This window comes from Felis catus, chromosome C1, assembly GCF_018350175.1.
Source record: "Felis catus isolate Fca126 chromosome C1, F.catus_Fca126_mat1.0, whole genome shotgun sequence".
Lineage (NCBI taxonomy): Eukaryota > Metazoa > Chordata > Mammalia > Carnivora > Felidae > Felis > Felis catus.
The window spans coordinates 54415452-54438346 of record NC_058375.1 but is presented as its reverse complement, the minus strand read 5'-3'; the positions used below and the strand labels follow the sequence as shown (position 1 = coordinate 54438346).

The 22895-nt window shown below is 37.7% G+C and overlaps 1 protein-coding gene across 2 annotated transcripts in view; it reads right to left on the bottom strand.

Annotated features, from left to right (window-relative positions):
* PDE4B (phosphodiesterase 4B) overlaps positions 1-22895 on the bottom strand; it is a 536152-nt gene that overhangs the window by 415234 nt on the left and 98023 nt on the right. For both annotated transcript variants that reach the window (XM_045035976.1, XM_023258788.2), the window contains exons 2-3: positions 16490-16602; positions 9306-9544 (exon numbers count right to left, since the gene is read on the bottom strand). In XM_045035976.1, coding sequence (XP_044891911.1) covers positions 9306-9544; positions 16490-16531 — 281 coding nt within the window. In that variant the 5' untranslated portion in view covers positions 16532-16602. The remainder of the gene's footprint in view (positions 1-9305; positions 9545-16489; positions 16603-22895) is intronic.

The following is a 22895-nucleotide window of genomic DNA, read 5'->3' as shown; positions in this document are numbered from 1 at the left end:
ACCTTACATGAAATTCATATTTTGGTGATGAAAAAAAGGAAAAGGGTTGATGAACATGCGCATGATTCCAAACATATCTGTGCTGGATATTTGGAAAACTGAACTATTTAAAGCAATATCTAGACCCTGTTGGATGAAACAAATAATTAATATCCTAGTATTTGTATTTTTTTTAATGTTTATTTATTTTTGAGAGACAGCATGTGAGCAGAGGAGAGGCGGAGGGGGGTGGACAGAGGATCTGAAGCAGGCTCGGTCCTGTCAGCACAGAGCCTGATGAGGAGCTTGAACTCTGAACTGTGAGATCATGACCTGAGCTGAAGTGGGATACTTAACCAACTGAGCCACCCAGGAGCCCCTAGTATTTGTATTTTTGCTTTTGTTGTTGTTCTGTAAATGGTGCAAAAGATTCAGGAAAAGGAATGATGATGAGCAGTGTATAATTAAGAAGGGGTACGTGTGTAACACAAAGTTATATTACAGCTGAGCTGGAAGAGTTCTTTGCTCATCCCAGGGACAACTGGAAGCCAGGTACTGATTCTCGGTCAAAATAACAATGACTAGGTTAATGATATATAATGTACTATTTAGAGTGTAACACTCCCCTGATGGCACCCAGGGCCAGCCTCTTTGATGGCTCACCATTGCTGTAATCAATTAAAGAGCCTGGTTCGGCTATGGGACCAATGGCCCATAAGAGATCCCTTGGAAATTTTTGCCAGAATTCTCCTGAAATAAAACAGGTCGTTTGATTTACCCCCTAAAAATCATTCCCCAGGTGTTTCCAGTTTCAACAAATGGGGCACCACTGTTGACCCAGCTGCTCAAGCAAAAAGGACAGCATTGGGGCTTGACTCCTCCCTTTCCCAGACTTCGACATGCATTCCATAGCAAGCCCTCTCAGTCTCCTAAACAACACAAATTCTTTCACTTCTCTCCATCTACTCTGGCATCACCCTGTTCTGGATCACCTTTCTGCAATAGTCTCTGCTTCCACTACAATTCATTATTGTACCCATTACCTATATACCCATTTCCAAAACACCACATTTGGAAAGTCAGTTCATGTCACATTTTTGTTTAAAACATTGTAATAGCTTCCCATTGCTCTCAAAATACGATAAAGTTCCTTACTATTGCCCATAAATGTCCAGGCGATCTAGCTGCTCCCTGTCTCCCAAATCCCAGTCTTACTCTTCTTCCCCCTTGCCTTTTGTGCTCTAGCCACATTGGCCTCCTTTCTCCTATTCAAACACACTGGGCCCTTTCCCACCTCAGGGCATTTATAATTTTAGTCCTTCTGCCTATAAAGCACACACACACACCCACACACACACCCACATACTTTTCACAAATCGCCTGGTTTTTATCATTTGGGTATCAATCAAACATTGTCTCTTCTCAGTGGTCTTCCTAACTACCTCATCTAAAGTATCATTCCTTTGCTCAGTAGCTCACAGTTACTCTATCACATCACCCTGTTTGCTTCCTTCATCACGTGTTTTCAGTCTATAGTTTTCTGTTATTACAATCACTACTGTAATCAGCTGGTACTTAGATAGACTCATGTCTTTATCTATTAATTAACCAATTTATTTGAGATAGGATTAATAAGTACAACAGATAGTAAGATGACATAATGAAGTACATCAGATGAGAAGAAGACATAGTGAAGAGATATTCAGCTGCCAGTCTCCCGTTCATCACACTGGCTGGCACACCCAAGTGTAAATTCTTTGCACAGGTGGGTCTCTCTTGTCTGAGGAGCAAGCGAATGACTAGCTTGGGCATTCTGTAAACCTCTTCCTTACATGCAAAGTATTTTGAATAATACTATTATTCTAATAACAGTATTTGGATAATACTGTTATTAGAATAATAGTAGATACTAATAGAATAATAATATTTTGAATAATAATAAAGTATGTTAAGCTTAACAGATTCAGCTATAATAACTTACTTATCTATTTTATTTATATTTTTATTATTTTTTTTATTTTTTTATATATTTTTTTTAACGTTTATTTATTTTTGAGACAGAGAGAGACAGAGCATGAACAGGGGAGGGTCAGAGAGAGGGAGACACAGAATCCGAAACAGGCTCCAGGCTCCGAGCTGTCAGCACAGAGCCCGACGCGGGGCTCGAACTCATGGAGGGCGAGATCATGACCTGAGCCGAAGTCGGCCGCTCAACCGCCTGAGCCACCCAGGCACCCCTCTATTTTATTTACATTTTTAGATGACTGCTTTGTGGGATTCATGATCTGGGCATCCCCTTTATGCTTAACCTCAACTATAACCATCTGTCTCTCCCAGTATTACTTACAAAACAGGTTCAGCTACTATAGCAGACAGAAACCCAAAACCACAACAGAATTTTATTCTGCTTCACATTAGTCTGGTGTGGAAGCTTCCAGGAAGTTGTCACATGCTCAGGGCCCTTTTGTTTTGCTGCTCCATCAGCCCTGTGGTTTTACCTGGGCCACGCAGTGCAAGAAATCCCACCACTGCATACCCATTCTGACCTAGTAGCAAAGGGGACAGTGGAAGGAGAAGGATGCCTCTTTATTTTAAGGGCATGTTCTGGCCAGAACCTAGGTTCTACCTAGACTAAGAGAAACCTGCAAGAAAGTCTGAAAGGTACAGTCTATTTCCTGGGTAGCCATGTGCTCGGTTATAACTCTGGACTTTTCTTACAGTTGGAGAGAAGGAAAAATGGATATTAGGGAGTTCTCTCTCACACACCCATTAGAATGCAAACTTCATAAAAATAGAATTTCTCTGCCCTTTTTCACCTTATATCCCACCTCCTAGAACAGTACCTAGTACATTTTGTCCTCCTCTTGTGGTAAGGTCCCCTCCCTAAGAAATGAAAAACAAAACAACAACAACAAAAAAACCCTCAAGGCAACCAGGCTATACGCATACATGACAACATCCCTCATGACCTTGTAACATGAGACCACTTAATCAGACTGCATGTTTGTGTGTTACCATATACGGGACACAAAGAAATAGGAAATGTAAAAAACACTATGCCATGTGGCATTTGGGGCTCAGTTTGGTATGAACCCAACTGAGCTGTGCTGGCATGAATAAAGTTGCTTCCTGGAAAGAAAAGTCTCGATGTCATGACTCTCTGTGCGAGAATCCTGCTACACTCTGACCATTTTCCTTGCCTTTGTTCTGACTCAGCCATCATCACCATTCACTTGGACATAAGCAGTGTCCTTCTAAATTACTTTTCTGTCTCCATTCCAATCTATCTTCCACACCGCCATTGAAGTTAACTGTTGAAAATAGAAACATTCTTCTTTTATTTCATTTCTGAAAGCCATTCAATAGCTTGCCAATATCCTCAGGATAATGGACCAGCAGAGCCTTCAAGGGCCTTGACAACCGCATCTCAGCACACTCACCCTGTTCTCCAGCCAAATAAAGCTGAATATAGTTCCTTCAACATCCCATCCTCTTTTGCACTTTTATGTCTCTACACACATACTGTTCAAACCAGAAAAAACAGCCATTCACTCTTCTCCATTCCCACAGTAAGTTGTACATACTACCTCTGACATTATTTTGTGATTTTTAAATTTACATCTTCCTCTATTATGAGGCTATAACCACTAAAGGGAAGGGCAGAGACCATATCTTGTTTCTCTTTCAGTTCTTGGCCATGAGTTAATCACAATACTTTTTTGTTGCTGTCTGAAATGACAACAAGTTTGAAGGAATAAAACACCATTACCTTGTATAAAACTAAGAAACCTGTTTTACCTGGGTACCTAGTATCCCCTGCTGGAAGCTGGGCTCCTTCTGCCCAGGAGTTTATGGATATCAGGCTGAATAACACATAGGAATAACATCTAAGAAATAAAGTTTACTATTCACATAGTAAACAGCGAAAGAATTCCCCAAGGAGAAGACCTCAGGTTCTATCTAAAGAGAAACAAAGTTTAGAAGGAGGTGGAAAGTGATACAGCGTTTTATTACGGTTAAGGAGGTGGTTCCATATTTTCTTCTCTTTCCTAGATGTGAGACAAAGGGGAGAGGTAGGGAATTGAAAGCTGTCAGCCATCAAACTTCAAAATCAATTATTTCTGTATTATGAAACCTTTTATTCCAATGATTATACTTTATTTGAAATCATTTTTGTTTTTGCTTTACCTTAAGAAATAATGCCCACCTCACAGGGTTGTTGTGGAATTAAATTTAAATAAAAGAGGAGACGGAAAGGACATTGTATACTATGGTGTATCATAGTGAGAATACCATCTATTCTGTAAAGCCATACACAAATTATCATAATCCTAGAGACTAGATCCTAAGTACTTGCTACATAAAGCCTGAACTTCCTATATTCCAATATAATTTTGACCTGACTGATAAAATATATATGCAATGAAGTGTGGAGGGATGATGCTTGAGTTTGTATACCATTGTCCATTATCTCACATACCTGACATGGGGACCCAAGGGAAGGGGGTTTTGTGTATTGCTGACATGTAGATTGCAGTGCTCAATGCACAAGTCACAAACACAGTTTCTGTAGTCAAAGTATTTGAGTGGGTGGTAAAACCTAGAGGGAGCTAAACAGATATGTGTGTCGTCAATTTCCCATCCTCATACCACCTTTTGTTGAATCTATGGCATTTGCATGCAGCATCTGTGGGCATTTTGATCTCTAAAATGGGGCTTTAGGATCTATACTGGAGAAGCAGCTCAAAAATATAAAATATTTTTATTGAAAACCTCATCAGACTGTAAACTTGTGGCACAGAGTAGGAACAATAAAGCACATCCTGTGTTTCTGAGTCACCACCTCAGCAGACTGACCACTTTCCCCCTCTGTGATAACAAGAACACTTGAAATGGCTTCCAGTCCTCCACACAGCAACAGGGAAATGGCACCACTCTCCCCAGTGGAGGTAAAAGTTGGGACAGTGAACATTAAGGATATTACACCTAAGTTAATAGATTCCCAATAGAATCATCCTGTTCACAACTGAAACATTTAGAGAAGCAAAGCACAGCCCTCAGGCAGACAGAGATGGGAGACAAGCAAACTGATATTTATAATCTTCTTTGAGAGCATGACAAAGGAGAAGCCAGGCCTTCTTAAGAAAAAGTGCGCCATGAGGAAAACCCTCAAACAAGAATCCTTGACTTTTTCATCTCGCAGCTTCTTCCTATCCAACTGAAAATTCACTTGGCAATATTTCCATTGCATCATTAAGATATGAGCATTCTTTTTTCTTTTCTTTCTTTTTTTTTTTGAGAGAGAGAGAGAGAACACAAACAAGCACATGCTAGCAAGGGGAGGGGCAGACGAAGAGAAAGAGAGAGAGAATCTTAACCAGTCTCCATGCCCAAGGTGGGGCTCAACGCAGCGCTTGATGTAGGGCTTGATCTCACAACTGTGAGATCATGACCTGAGCCAAAATCAAGAGTCAGACACTTAACTGACTGAGCCACCCAGGCACTCCAGGATGTGAGCATTCTTAAAGAAGTACTATTATCTAATACCTGGGAATTCAATTGCTCCACAGGTCAGTTGGTGTGGCACAGAAAAAAGAAATACCACCAAATAAAAATTCATGCTTGGTGATCTGTAACTATGTATACCTTTGGTTGAAAGGAGAGTGGAAGGACCACTGCCCTTATATTCAACAAATGACCTAACCTCCTACTTCATTGAGAAAATCTAGGCCAGAATTCTCAAAATGTGGACCCCAGGTCAGTTCCAGAAGTTTCATCTGGGAACTTGTTAGAACTATGTATTCTAAGCCCTATCCCAGACTCTCAGCTCTAGGTTGGGGTCCAGCAATCTGTTTTTCAATAAGCCTTCAAGGGGTTTCTGATGCACTCTAATATTTGATAAACATTGATGGTAGAGATCTTTGGAAAAGAAGTTCTCCTAATTCTCTTCTTGTAATTTCCAATATATTCATTCTTTTCTGCCTTGGATTTACACATTTCAAAAGAAGAGATTTCTAATCTTGTCTGAAACTCATCTTTCCCCCTGTACCTTCCTTAGTATATTCAATACCAACTTTGCCCATCTCTCTTATCTTCAATGTCTCCCCATCTACTGGTTCCTTCCATTCAGCATAGGTAAGTCTCCACATTACAGCACTTCTCCTTCATTGAATCTTCTCCAATCAGCTTCCATTCTCTCTTTCCTCACTAATGAAAATATTGAGAGTAATACTTTATTGCTATCCTTTCTTCCTCGGCTCTAATTTATGATTTTTTAAAGTGTAAATCACACACGTTATCTTTAATTTTCATCACAACTCTGAAAACTAGGTATTATCTTTCCATTGTGTGTCCATTTGGGTTTCTGTGGGATGAAGAACCTTATCCAAAAGGTAATAGGATGCAAGTTCACTCAGTTGGACACAGGTCATTTATAATTTGTTCTTTCCTCTATGGTAAATCAAACCACTGTCTTTATATTCCAGGCCTTTTGCCTGCAATGACGGCCAAGTTCTGTCATCAATGTGCTGTCTCCAAACAACAGCTAAATTTATATCAGGGTTTTTCTTTTTAACCTTATATACACTTGGCACTACCTTTCATTTGCATCACTCAAATTCCTTCACTGGCTTTAAAAATCTAATCTCTAGCACATGGCCCCTTATCTATGGCACATTTAGCACAACAACCAGGAGCTCAAGAGAAGTTTCACCCAGTTGTAACTGTCAAAGCAATACCAGAGTAGGAGTCATGTCCTAGAGATCTTTTTTAAGTCTAGGTCAGGAGTCATCAAACTGACTGGCAAGCCAAATCTAGCCTGCTACCTGTTTGTATAAATTAAGTGTTACTGGAACACAGCTACATTTATTCATCATGCATTATCTATGGCTACTTTCACACTATAACAGTAGTGTTGAATAGTCATGAAAAAGACTGCAAGGCCCACAAAGCCAAAAATATTAGCTGACATTTCACCGAAAGTTTTCTCACCCCTGGTTTAGACATGGAGATTGATTCCATATTCTCAGTGCTCTAAGTGGTAAGTATAATTCTTTCCCACACATGGTCAGAGGCTGCATCCCTGACATCTGTGAACTTGCATCAAGTTGATGACAATGATAGTTGGAGCTCGACTTCCTCACTTCTAATCAAATGTCTTTCAATCAGATTCCTCAGCCAGCAATTCTACCAGTGGGCAACTATGCATGTTCCAGTGAAAGCCTTTTTAAGGAATATATAGCAATGCTTTTATACCCACAGTTAAAAATAAATGTAGAGTCAATGACTGATACTCTCTCATATATTAAAAAGTATCCAGGTAATTGAAATGAAAGACATGTTATGAATGAATTACTTAATATGTAATGTTACTGATTGCACAACACAAACTCCCTGGATAATGGCTAAATCTTCCACTTCACTCTAAATTACTGGTACCCTGCATGAGGCTGCTGATAACTTAAGACATGGTTTCTAGTTTTCAAAAGGGTTTACTGGATAATATTCAAGGGGACAGAAGCTAACATTTGTTGATAACCTAACATGTGCTTTTTACTAAGGTAGGTATCTTACAGAGGCTACTATATTTAATCCTCACAATAGCCTATGAGGTGAGTATCATTACTGTCGCTGTACAAACTAATACACTCAACTGACAGAGATAGACAATCATGTCCCAAATATCAGGCAGGATTTGATACTTCTATGGGAAGGACAATTCCACAACTTTCAAGGTGTCCTTGAGTTAGATAAACTCAAAATTTACAAGGTACATTTTATCCAGATTGTTATCCTATAAAGTATGTCATCAACACCTGCCAAAACCAGATCCGTGCTGTGCCAGTCATCACCCCCTTAGGTGCTGGATTGTGAGGAATTTACTTCTGGGAAAGAGTCTGGGATGCTAGAAGGGGCAATCAGAGAACTCAGGAAAGCATACATTTACCAACTGGTATGAAAGCATTTCAAAATTGTAACAACTGGTACAACTGTACCAGTGCCAACTTGCTGAAAAATAAATCTGTGGAATTCTTTACAACTCCAAATCTGCAATTCTGCAGAAGCATAACCAAGACTAATTACATGAGCTATGCGATTGAGTAAGCGATCCGGGAGTGATATGCCCATTTTAGTTCTCAATGATTGGCTATGACAATTCTAATGTTAATTCAGCTCAACAGAAGATGGTAAGTCAGTGCGTCACAGATTTTTAACCCGTTCTCCCTATGGTATGTTACCATGCTTCTCTATCTATCACATTCAGACTGTCTGACGAACCATTTCATGCCAGTAACTATAATGGCTGGAGTCCCAGTGATCTAATTCTTAGTGTATTTGAGAACCAGCAACTAAAAATGCCCTGCATTAGTCAATGGGTACATACTGGGCTAGGCATCAGCACTATGGAAGCTCACCAAGTGGCAAGGGTATATGGCACAGCATAAAAACCAGATTTTAATGATGCAATATTAGTCCTTCTCCTTGATAAATGATTTAAACAAAAAGTACACCATATTTTTAAAATTTAAAATTACATAAAATATAGAGAAAACACTTTTCATTGAAATGATAAAACCCCATGTTATGTAAGCAGGCCATGCTTGGAAAATATTTGAAAATTATGTAGAGGATAATATGAAAAAAACAAAATGCTAATTATTAAATGTATGATGAAACACACATCTGAAGCAGCATCACCGTGCAATTTTAACCACAATTATAAGATTATATGTACTTGATTAACTTTTCAGCCCTAGATTCAGATAGCCTCATTTACAAATAGAGACTCTGCAAAATAGCCCAAGCATCTATCTCTCAGAGTATAATTTTCATTCCTCTTTTGATTTATAATGAAGTGTTCTATTTCATACATAATCACAAACTGAGGTTAGTAAAACGGTATAATAATAAAAAGAAACTAGGAATAATTATATGTAGAGCAGAGCATAAAAATATCTCCTGTCATATATACATACATAATTCCCTTAGGTACTCTGATATGATTTTGCTTTTCTAAATGGAAACATATTGATGCACACTGAATAGTTATTTAAAAAAACTGATCATAGGCAGTAATTTTGTTTTCCCTTGACATTAATAAAAATGTATCTCATTCCTCCCTCGATAGGCTCCTTCCAATCTTAACAGGTTGAAAATCTCTCCACTGTGTAAAGGGCCTCATCTTGCTACCCAAAGGAAAACAAATTCTCAAAACGTCAACAGGCTCAGTTACTTCACAAATACCCAACATTTTAATATCAGGAGATTATGTTGGAATAATCAGAAAATAAAACTTAGAACTGACATTTAATTTTGAGACTACTCACCCCTCCTGGCTTACGGTTGTAATAGCGATGCTTGGGAGTGTCGTCAAAGGTAGCGTGGTAGGTCTGGAAATGCCATCTCCCTCGGGAGTCCTTGCCCTCTCACTCTGTCTTTGGGACAGGGGCGGTAACTGTAAGTTTCCTGAGCAACACCTTCTCCCTCTCCAGAGGTCGATCCCAAGTGTGTTACTAGAAGAACTGTAGGATTTACTCAAGCTACATTCAAGATAATCTTTCACATTCTGAAGGAACCACAGGGAGAGAAAAAAGAAGAAAAAGAGAATGAAATTCAAATGTCTAAAATGATGCACAGTGGAGTGAAATAACAACCTAAATGATCCAGCTGTCACTCATAAAGTCCTGATTCGTGATCTCACAATCAGAATCTAACACTCACATTAAAAGCTTAAGAGAAAACAAGAAGTGGGCAGGCTGGCTAACTTTCAACTTTTGGAATAAACTATCAGTTGCACATTCTTGGTGATTTTTAGGACAGTAGGTAATATTTACCAGTCATAGCATGTGGATCAGAGGGCTTTCTATCTTCTTTCTCTCTTTTAAATTTTTATTTCTTTTTTCCTTTCTTTCTCATTTTATTTTAACTTGCTAAAACGAAAACCTATCATTGAATATATATTGGAAATCAATGTTATCATTCTGCAACACAGGAGAAAACCACATTACCTAAGGCATACCCTTTCTTGCTTAGGGTTTCAAAGTAAAAATATTTTCTATCTCAGGACAGAAAGATCTTGATAATTATGGAGAACTGACTTATTCCTGTTCCCATAAAAGATTTTCTCAGAGTTGAGATTTCTTTTTCTTTCTTTCCTTTTGTCTTTCTTTCCTTTCTTTCTTGCTTTCTTTCTTTCTTTTTTTTTTTTTTTTTTTTGGTAAAATTATGTAAGAGCTCAGAGAAAGAAGAGTATACTTTATCCAGCCCTGAACTGAACTGCATGTGTTCAGTACGTGCCCTAATGCTGACATAAATGAAGTACTTGTGAGAAGATAAAGACATTGTGCTGTAACCAATGATAAGAGTTATTCGTCCTCCCTATATCTCTTGGTGACTGTAGGTCCTGGCACTGTTGGGAGTAGGAGCCCCAAATGAGCTACTCCCTGATGTATCATTCATACCAGCTCAAAGACAGAAAATGTCATAGCAATGCAAATACCCATTGATAGCAACTTGGAGCTCAAAAGCTGCAACCATCACTCTCTTATCTTAACATGCAATAATGGAGTCCTATCACCAGACCAAGGTGTCTCACCTGAACATCATTCTGTGGCCCTAAAAAGACAGGTTCTTCCCTGCTAGCCTTTCAGAATAGAGTTAGGAAAAGCCGGGAATATATCTCCAAAGGCTTAAACAAACAAAAGTTCTTTATTTCCCATTCCACTCATCCCTATCCTAGTTCATACAAGAACAACTAACTTGAGTTTCAAGGTCTATCTTGATTGGTGCAACAAATATTTGTTGCATACCCATTATAGTTTTACACTGAGCTACTTAAGAAGGATACAACAGCAAATGGAAGCATAGTATCTATGCTCACAGAAACCTATATTCTAGTGATTTATATTATCTGATCCACACAAAACCACCTTTTGATGAAGGAAATTTGGGTATGAATAGGTCTGACAGTTTTCAGGGGCCCCACCCTCTACTTGAAATGGGATACCACCCCCATTTTCTTGTGCTTGACAGGAATACCATTTATTTAAAATTTAGTAGGACCCCAATTCAACAAGAAGACAAAATATAATTTTCCAGAGTTTAAAATATTCTGGAATGTGGTCAGCGTTTCACTATTTACTAACCAGTTATGTTAAATTCATTGTAGGCCTAGCACTTAGTGTAGTTACTGTGTGTGTGTGTGTGTGTGTGTGTATGTATGTTTTACAAATTAGAGGCTGAGGGGAAAGCTTGGTATATATAAGGTTTTGTTTGTTTGGTTTTTTTTTTTTTTTCCTGAAAAGGCATAAAGATAAGTTCCTGAAACAGAATACACAAAGTCTTCCTGAAAAGACTCAAGAACAAACTAAAAGCCAGAACTCCTGACTATAAATCAGTCTTATTCCAAATATTCATGTAAAGAAAGTACTGGTTATCTGGAAGCAAGTCATAAGTATATACATTACCTGCTATGCAAGGGCATTTGTACCAGAGAACAGAAATAAGGACATTGTTTAGTTAAACCACCAATCACTAGAGTCTCCTAATAAAGTTATTGGATAGTTTACCCTTTTAGAAAAGGAAAAGTATTTTCAACTAGGTTTAATTGTAGTAAATGAACTAAATGGGTGCTTGTTTTGTACTTGTTATTTGAAAGGTAACAAAGTCAAACCTACCACAAAATGTATCCCACACTGACTTGCTAACAGGCTCAAATTTATGAATTTGAAGTCATTCCTTGAGTTAAAATAATTTGTTTTAAAAGACCCCAGTTAATGTGAAAATGCATTGCCACAAAAGAACATAATGGAGTGGCTTTTTAGAAATAACTTAAAATTGTGGGAACATTAATTAATATTGTTTTATATAAGTGATGAATCATGGGACTGTACCCCCAAAACCAAGAACACACTGTATATACACTGTATATTAACTAACTTGACAATAAATCATATATATATATAAATTTTTAATTAAAAAATTTTTAAAAATTAATATTGTTTTATAAACACTCATTAACCCATGCAGAGTTACTCCAACTCTACATTTACACTCATAATCTATATAGTAATCCCCCCAAATTGCCAACGTCCTCAAGGGAAAAATCTAATTCAGTCAGTTCTCAATTACTGAATTTGAGATCTTAGATTTATATTCCTATTTTAACTAGCATGATTCTGGCTGACTATACCACTCCTCAGATCAAAGATTTGGGGGAAAGAAACATTAATTTGAATGTTACTTCTGGAAATCACACATTTTTAAATGCATCATACTACCCTAAATTCACCCTATATCTCTACAACTCCAAGGGGAATAACCCAGTTTGGGATTATCCTCATGCTCCTGGATAATCACAACTTAAGGAGTTCCAGTCCCATGTAGGGCTCTTAGGATTCCCTGTCTCCCTCTCTTTCTCTGCCCCCTCCCCCACTCACGCTCTGTCTCTCTCAAAATAAATAATGTGTAAAAGAAAGAAAAAACTAACCAAGTTAGCAACACTGAAATGTCCAATTGAGGAATATCAGTTCCTAGGTAGTTACAACTTTGTTGCTGCTGCTGTTGTTTTATTTTGGCTTTGCTAGTCTATCCCAAGACATTTTTGGAGCTTGCTCCAATTTTGGAATTCTTCTGATTAAACTCCTGGTGAGGAAATGGGATTAGGTACCTCCAAGGACTTCTAGTGAGCTTGGGTACAATTCACTTTGGACCATAGGCCAGAGTTTTTCAAACCTTATGAAACGAGAAATGGAAAAAAAGTATGGGAAGTAACAAGTGACACTCAGTGACCCTATGAAAACTAAATGTCATGATGCTCCATGACACGATAACAAAAGTATTTTTTCTTTGAAAAATGTATTTTAATCGCAGGCAATCACCATCACTTATGAGTAGTTTGCCCAGAGGTAAATAATATATTTTATATGTAAAATCAGCCCCTCTCTCTTTCTGTGTGTGTGTGTGTGTGTGTGTGTGTGTGTGTGTGTGTGTGTCACATATTTCCTGGTTCTTCTTTCCTACCTCTTATCCATTTTCCCCTCTTCCCTAAACCAGCAACTCCCACCTATGTGAGCTATTCTTAATCCCTTTATTAATAATTAATTGCTCATGTTTAGTACCTGAACAGCATTAATTTATTCCTCACTTCTGATACTTAGTTCCCAAACACAAAGTATTTAATGCATACTGTTCCTGTGTCATTCATCATATAAAGTCTCCTATTAAAGTTATTTGTGTACTGTAATTATACAAACACAATAGTCATGGTTATGCATTTGCTTATTCTGACAGAGACAAACATAGTATTTTACATGCAGTAAAGACCTTTGCACATGTTGTTCCCTTTACCAGAAATGTTCTTCCCTCTGATCTTCAGAGGGCTCACACCTTCACAGCCTACATGGCCTCTCTGTCCGTACATCATCTTCTCCCGTTATTCCTCCATAAACATTCTATTCTCACCATCCAAGCATTCTTTGCCTGCTGACCAACTTCACTTTTCTGTATAGCTCTTATCAGAGCTGAGATTATTTTATAATCTATCCATTGATTTCTCCACGCCTCTCTGGAATATAAGCTTCAAAGGGACATTAACACTATGCTCTTGAACCTAACAAGCATTTGGCAGATAACAGGTGCTAAATTAAATGACTATTTAAATCACTAAATAAATGTTTGCTGAATTAAAATAAATAAAAATATGATAAAATATTTTTGACTTAAGGGTGAAAACTTATTTCAAGAGTGTGGTATATAAAATGTAAACTGCGAAGTTGCTCTTGTTGTGAGGGAAGAAATAGTGTGTGTTAACATTCAGGATAAGCTTTGTACTCGAAGAGTCGAGGCATATAGTGAAAAGTGCCAGGTCATCACTGTCCACTAGAAATAAGGTGCAAGCCACAGATGGGAGCCAAGTGTAAAATTTTAAATTTTCTAGTAGCCACATTAAAAAAGTAAAAAAGAAGCAGGTGCAATCACTTTTTTTTAGTATAGTTGACATATAATGTTACATTATTTTCAGATGCAGGTGAAATTACTTTTAATAGTATACTTTACTTAAACTAGTATACTCTGAATATCATCATTTCAAAATGTAATCCATATAAAAAATTATTAATGAATTTTTTTACATTCTTTTATATTTATACTATTATATATTCAAAATCCAAGATCTATTGTTACACTTACAGCACATTGCCATTCAGACTGGTGCTTAAGAGTCATATGCGGCTAGTGCATGTTGGACACTGCAAATTAGGTAATAATTATCCACTCTGGTAGGTTTAATATTCTTTAAATGTGCTTTTCTTTTTTGCACGTTCTTGTATGCAACAATCTCCATCTTTTGTCTTTTGACTGTGGCAACCGACTGCCTCAAGGGAGGATTGGGATTATTACTGTAAGGAAAGAATCATTGTCCATCTTTTATAGACAGAATGCATTGCTTTGTTTTATTCTTCCAAAAAATAGAATCTTGGAGCACACAGTATACAAATAGTATTAAAAGACAATCCCAAGGTGGGTTTTTTTGTGTGTTTTTATTTGTTTTTAAGAAAAATGATTTCTGAACTCCCAAAGTGTCCGTTTAGATGTCCAGAGTAGAGCATGGAAGTCTGAACATCACTTTTTACCGTGGGTACTGAGAACTTAGAATATGAGTTAAGGGAATTTCCCTTGTAGTCAAGGAGCAGAGAAGGGGGAAATAAAGAAAGGAAATATTATCATAGGTGATGAAACTAGAACACTAACCAAGAGTAGAAATTGCAATGGCGAAAAGGTATGTTTTGGTGGGCAAGAGCCTTACAGCACAGCTAAGTCTCCTTCTGCACCTGTGGGTCCAAGAAGTTCCCACAAGCACCTACAGGGACACAGAAAGAAGCTGAGAATTAGCTTCTGCTTGCCTGCTATGGGATTTGTTTCAACATGTGGCAAAGGGACCAGAAGTCCATGGGGTAAGCAGCCCCAACGTAAGTGTAGGACAGAAACCAAAGCTTTTAAACAGAGTCCCCGCTGAGAGGAGTTCACGCAGTGGGGGAGAAGGTCAAACTCACAGTGCACTAAGAAGGTATACTGCTCACGCTGAAAGCAGTCATCACTTCATACACCTGTCACATGCTTAATCAGCAATGGACCAAGGACAGAGACTTGACACCCAAGACCTGGGAAAATGAGCTGTTCCTCAACTGAACAATAGTGGATGTTAGTGGAAAGGGGACCATACAAGACAAGGACAATACCGCACATCTTTTACCATAATGTTAATTAATGCTAAGTCCCTTTGCCCAAGGCCATGGGCAAGGGAAGAAGTAAGAACAGGGAAAAATCCTGAAAGACAGGGCATTTAACAAAAGACAGACTTTTACAGTAATTGGCAGATTCAAGTTCCTTCCAGCCCGTCCCCCATCTGTTAAAACAGGAGCTTAACCACAAGACGAGGTATTACAGAAAGCAAGGAAAAATACTTTTTTTTCCTACCCCCCTCTTTTCCTTCTGCACATCATATCAGTCGGCATATGATTTTTAACTCAATTACAATCAGAAACTGAGTAAAACCTGGACAATTAAAGTCACACTAACAGGAGACTGGGCAATTGAAAGCAAAGGAGATAATTAATCTCAGCCACCCATGATGCAAAGTTATGAAATGGTAAGTTTACAGACTTCTTCAGATAACCTGGAGCAGGGTTTCTGAAAGAATGAATGTATCTAGTCACCCTGGGATCTTGTTAAAATACAGTCTGATTTGTTGGTCTAAGATGTGCCTTAAGACTCTGCATTTCTTTTTTTTTTTTTAATTTTTTTTTTAACGTTTATTTATTTTTGAGACAGAGAGAGAGCATGAACGGGGGAGGGTCAGAGAGAGGGAGACACAGAATCCGAAACAGGCTCCAGGCCCTGAGCTGTCAGCACAGAGCCCGACGCGGGGCTTGAACTCACGGACCGCGAGATCATGACCTGAGCCGAAGTCGGCCGCCCAACCGACTGAGCCACCCAGGCGCCCCAAGACTCTGCATTTCTAATAAACACCCAGGCAATGCTAATGCCACTGCTCTGAGGATCACATTTGAGTAGCCAAGATCTACAGGATGCATACATCACAGGCTTCTTACAAGCAGTTGTCAAAGACCCCACCATAGGAGGTGACTCTCAAAGATTAGCTGTGCCTGAGTAATGATGGGTAAGAAAGTCATCAGGAAACTGATCATGCAAGCAGTGTAGAAAGAGGAGTTTGCAAGAGTTGGAATGTAGGCATCCACCAGAGATTGGGGGTTTTGTGAATTCAACCATGAAGCTGAGCCCATCTCCAAGCTGCAGAGAGGGCAGTGTTCCTGTTGTCTACTTTGCAGAATTCTGGGACCAGGTGCTGGCAATGCCTGGGTCACAGGAATAATTAGTGACAAAGTGGTGCTGTTAAACAGCCTAGCGTGCCCTTTGAATAAAATTATAGACTGACTTCATTGAGCAGACAAAAAGTGAATAGAATCGAGCAACTCTGACTTTTAGAACTTACATCATCAGCCGTCACTGCCATCACACTCCTGCTTTTCTTCATTATAGAGGTGAAAAATATCCCCTCTTAGAATGTCTCTTATCCGGCACAGTTTTGCTGACAATTTTTAAGACCTACAGGGAAAAAAAAAGAGATACACACACAAAAAAAGAGCTCAGTACCCTTAGTTGAATACAAATACGTGGCTTATTTGTATTCTCCAAACTAACTTTTGAGTGTATATAATGTATGTGTATAAGTAAATATCATAATTTTCCAAGCCAATTAATCTGAAATGTGGAAAAAGAGGTTCACAAAATACAAAAATCCAAGAAATCAGTGCAAAGCTTCTCAGAAGGAGAGAAAAGAATAGAGGGTAACACTTAGGCCACCAAATAATCCATGATCATTAAGAATATAGAAATAATATGTGTTTGTGAAGGGCTTTATACTTTCTCATACAATGTTTCATTTAACCTCCATAACAATCTGTGGGATTATTTTCATTTTTTTCCTAATGAGGGAACAAATGATCAGAAAAATAATTGAGCCAAGGTAACACAGCTTAAAACATGGCAGATTTAGAATTTAAGGAACATAAGGCTTTGATATTATGGTCAAAAAAAGAAAAGGAAAGAAAAACAAACCAATACAGAAAATATACATGACAAAAAAATATCTTAATTTCAATTTTACCATCAGTTTAAACCTCTCATATTTATAAACACATAAGCAAGTATTTACCACAGAAAATTTTAGCAATGGATAGTTAGAGCTACAAGTCCCTGGTTTAAATCACACAAACCTGGCCATTTGGAAGAAGAAACACTGTAGTTTATGATATTTGTTTTGTGTAGATCATTAAGCCACTTCAGAAACAAAGAACCTCAATAACATTATCAAAATTTAAGGGTACACCCTGGTTTTGCAACTCCAAAGAAAAACTAACCTCTCATTTTGAAAACCCAGTCTTTCAAAAAAGGCCCCAATTTAAAGTTCAGGCATTCAAAAGTCTATAAGAGAATATAAAGAATTCTGTTTGCAGAATTGAACTGGAAAAGATACATTATAGAAATCATTGAATCCAAGAAGCGTGAGTCCATACGGTGGTCTTTCAAAATCTTGGTAAAAAAAAATGTCCCGCATCATTGCTGACTTCAAGAAGCTCCTACATTTTTTCACTCTGTACATTTAAACTCTTAATACATGCCTGATTGAAAAGTCTGCTTCTTGAACATGAAGATATATATAGATTAAGAGCGTGATGGAATTGTAGCTATGTGACTAGGAATACTAAGTAGTGGCATTGTACCATCACCCAGGAAACCAGGGTTGAATTTCTAACACATAATTTGACTATATTATGCAGAAGTCGGCAGCAGAAGTGACAGAGTGGATAAGAGAGTGGGGGAAGGAGAAACTTTGCCTTTGTAAGTGTTCTGGGAGAGAATCCCATAGGTTTTTCAGGGGGTTGATTCAATATGCCAAGGAAAAGAATTTCCTCACATACACCAAGGAATTATTGCAGTTATTGAACTTATAGAATGCTGGCCAAACAGGAGTAGCCAGAATTTAGAGCTTTTACTCAAAGGTTCCTTGACACATAACAAAAGTAGACAAATAACAAACATATTTTATCACAGAGTGATCTTTAATCTCAAGTGCTTCTATAAGGTAGAATCCGGAAAAAATAAAAGCTTATACTCCTAAGTTTAAAAAAAAAGCAAGATTCAAGATTTAAGTTTTATATTCAGGATACAGAATTAGATGTACCCAATTATTATAATTCTGTAAAAATAAAAGCATAGAAAAATACTAAAGTAAAGCTGTGTGAAATGGTAACAGTAGACATCATGGAAGGGTTATAAGGTTTTTCTTTCCTTTCCATATTTCCCAAATTTTTTGTGATGTATTATTTTATGATCCAAAAATTGATTTTATACATATTTTATATATTATATATAGTATATATTATAATATGCACTATATAATAATATATGTCATATATATTAACATATGTATTTTATGTATACACATAAAATAAGAACCCACAAAATACATAAGAATATTAACTTATTTTTAAAGTTATTTTATTTCTACAAAACTTACTGTGCCATATATTTGGGGGGACACCTTGTGGGGAGGTAAAGGATATCTACTTATCTGGGATGAAGAAACTAAGAAACAGTGATAGGCTAGGATCTGTTAAGTCTTAGGCTGTAGGTAGTTGATAAATTACATGGTCTCTTAAATATCTATTTGGAAAGTGTCAACTGAATTTTCACAGTTAACAAAATACATGCAGTATCATGTCATATCATGGTGCAAAATGAAACACACATGACTGTAAGTTTAGCATCTGGACTGTCAAGATGTAAATGTTATTTGCAGTCAATTTCAAAACAAAATCATAATTAGTAGAGTGTGGGTCTGGAAAGAAAATAAGAATACCAAAGTGATCTCTAACAAATTGCTTCACATACTAAATCAGTAGGAAAAATCTATGAAGCAAAATTTACTTTCTATCCTACATCCATTTTGCTTGGTAGGAATTGCACTTGAAAATAGGTGCAACTGGAGTAGAAATCTCCAGGCTATCTTCAGCAGGCAGGGACAATGATCAAGTTTCCACAGCAGAAATGAAGACCTTAACTATACCTTCTCAGACTTGTGCAAAGTATGACAGAATCCAAATGAAGCTAAATGTGTACTTAGGTTGCTTCCATATCTTGGCTATTGTAAATAAAGCTGCAATAGGGGCACCTGGGTGACTCAGTTGGTTAAGTGTCTAACTCGATTTCATCTCAGCTCAAGATTTTGTGGTTCGTTGAGTTTGAGCCCCGCATTGGGCTCTATGCCTGCTTGGGATTCTCTCTCTCCCACTCTCTTTGCCCCTTCCCTGCTTGCTCTCTCTCTCTCTCAAAATAAATAAATAAACATTTAAAAAATAATAATGCTGTAATAAACATAGGGTCCACTGATAGACAAATGAATAAGGAAGATGTGGTGTATATAGATGATAGAATATTATGCAGCCATTTAAAAAAGGGTTAGATCTTGCCATTCGCAACAACATGGACAGACCTGGAGGGTATTACGCTAAGTGAGATAAGTCACACTGAGAAAGACAAAGCCATAAGATTTCACTCTTGTGTGGAATCTAAAAGACAAAACAAATGAATAAAAAAACAAGTCAAATTAGATCTTAAGTACAGAGAACAAACCAACGGTTGCCCAAGAGAAGGAGGGTACAGGAATGGGTAAAACAGGTGAAGGGGAGTGGGAGATATAGGATTTCAGGTATGAAATGAATAAGTCATGGGAACAAAGACACAGCATAGAATATATAGTCAATGATATTATAATAGCATTGTATGTGTGACAGCTACACTTATAGTGAGATAGCATAACATATAGAGAAGTTGAATCACTAGGTTGTACACATGAAGCTAATGTAACATCATGTATCAACTATACTCAAATAAAATAATGATTTTTAAAAATGAAGTTCAGGGATACCTGGGTGGTTCAGTCAGTTGAGCATCCAACTCTTGATTTCGGCTCAGGTCATGATCCCAACGTCATGGGATCAAATCCACTCTGGGCTCTGCACTGAGGATGGAGCCTGCTTAAGATTCTCTCTCTCTCCCTCTGCTCCCCTCCCCCACTGGCTCTCTCTCTCTAAAATAAATCTAATAAAGAAATGGAAAGGAAGGAAGGAAGGAAGCTCAAAGCAAATATGGCCCTCAAAACTTCTACTTTGAAAGGAAAAATTTACACATATTAAATGTGTACTTAGTACATAGTAGTTGTTCAAAAATATTTGTAAAGCTAATAAATCAAAGAATATAATTGAACGCTAAAGTCATACGTGTAAATAAAACTCTTCTTTGAAATAAAGAAATAGTTGGTGTTGGGTTTCAGGGAAGGCTTTGGGAAGGAAATAAGGATTCTTTTTAGCCTTAAATAACAAGTAGAATTTGTTAATTCTGGGTATAATTAAGAACAACATGGTGTGCAAAAATATGGAAAGGAATTTAGTATACTAAAGGTGTGAAAGATGCCATGCTAAGGAAATTTATGACGGGAAGAAAAACAAAATGTTCCAGGGTAACATCAGTAGATCATCTGGCAAGCAAGAGTACTTTTAAGAGGTCTAAGCCATGGAAATAAATTTATATTTTATGACACTTTGAGTGTGAGAGCTTATTGGATACATTTATGTGCCTCTAACTGAGAGGATGACCTGGTTAGGAAAAAGCAGGATCTCAAGTTACAAGGCAGTTTTCCAAATGTTATATATTAAAAATATTTTACTTTTATATTCAGAAATAAAACACAATATCTGTTATATAAAACAAGGAAAACTAGAAGAGAGATGTTTTCTGGATACTCTTCATTTTCCAACCGAGATTCACCCCTCCACCTTTTCCATCCTGTGCTCTTGGAGGCTGGTGCTCTGGGACTATTGTCCATGGGCTCTCTAGCCCTCTGGCTCCCAGGTGTGTTCAGCCAATGGGAAGCAGAGGCAGTAGATGGGAGGCAAGAAGAAAGAGGGATTTCTCCTGCTGGCTATGGCGTAGCAGCGGCTACAGTCTTCTACCCTACGTCACAGCTCTGTAGGCACCTGTCTTCTAAGTTCCCTTGGTTCCATTAACTACTATTTCCACTTGACCTTCAGATGTAGGACTGTGGCTAGCCTTGTGGTGCTTCATCCTTGCCTATCTGCTTATTCTCAGCCCTGACCACATAGTAAATAGTATGTAAATAGTATCTCCATTAAATAGGTCTCTCTTTCATCCCATTGAAAGTGCAATCTATTTCCTGCTAGGACCCTGACAACAGATTTGATCCAAAAACTTTACAAAGCTAGAGGGCAATTTTAAAATATGCCTCCTCAGTGCCTAGTACAGTGATGAACACAAAGCAAGTTCTCAATAAATAATTGCTCAAAGAATGAATGAGTAAATGGGAGTTCTAAAATGGCTTTATGGGGGCGCCTGGGTGGCTCGGTCAGTTAAGTGGCCGACTTCGGCTCAGGTCATGATCTCGCGGTCCGTGAGTTTGAGCCCTGCGTCGGGCTCTGTGCTGACAGCTCAGAGCCTGGAGCCTGTTTCAGATTCTGTGTCTCCCTCTCTCTGACCCTCACCTATTCATGCTTTGTCTCTCCCTGTCTCAAAAATAAATAAAACGTTAAAAAAAATTAAAAAAATAATAAAATGGCTTTATGGCTTTTAGAAAGGTCAGCAGGCATTATCTCAAGTGGCTTTTGTGGGGCAGAAATACTTTTATGTCATTACTCTTTTTTTTTAAGTTTATGTTTATTTATTTTGAGAGAGAGAGAGAGAAAGAGAGAACAAGCAGGGGAGGGGCAGAGAGAGAGGGAAACAGAATCCAAGCAGGCTCCACACTGTCAGCACAGAGCCCGATGTGGGGCTTGAACACATAAACTGTGAAATCATGACCTGAGCCGAAACCAAGAGTCAGATGTTTAACAGACTGAGTCACCCAGGCACTCCTGGCATCACTCTTTGATGGTAATAGTGATTCTATTTGGGAGATCTGAGAAATGTTGTAATATGTTAATATTATATTATTTTATAGTATTATAGTATTATTATATAATAGCACATAATATAATTTAACACATTATATATAATATATATTTTATACCCGGGCGCCTGGGTGGCTCAGGTCATGATCTCACAGCTCCTGGGTTCAAGCCCCATGTCAGGCTCTGTGCTGACAGCTCGGAGCCTGGATCCTGCTTCAGATCTGTGTCTCCCTCTCTCTCTGCCCCTAACCCACTTGAATTCTGTCTCTGTCTTTCTCAAATGTAAATAAACATTTTTTCTAATTTTAAAAATAATATTTATTTTATACAATTATATGTTATATAATAAATTTTATACATTATATATTATATAATACAAATTACATATTATACACACACACACACACACAATACATATACATATACATAGGAGAATAGGGGTTGTACAAACCATTTTATTGCTGATTGTTAGTGTCAGTTGCCTTTCATTTAGGCTCACATAGATTGAGAAGCTATGCCAGTTTAAGCAAATACATGATTTCAATATGTCTCATAAGAGCAGCCAACCAAATGAGACGGGCACAAGAATAATGACAGGTGAGGAAATCAAGTTTTGGAACAGCAATGAAGTAGGCCCAAAGTCACACTCATGTTGGTTCAGACCAGAAAATTTTGCTTCTAAAACCAAGCCTTAACCTATCCCTATGCAGCTGATTGGGTCTTATTCACATCTTTTCAAGGTAGACGTGAATGAAATGATTTTTATTTCATTTCTGATGATGGAAATACAAGTTAAGTTGATCAGTTTTCTGGAACCATGCTCCCTGATCATGTAAGGACAAAAAGAAATAGTTTTTAAAAGATACTGAAGTT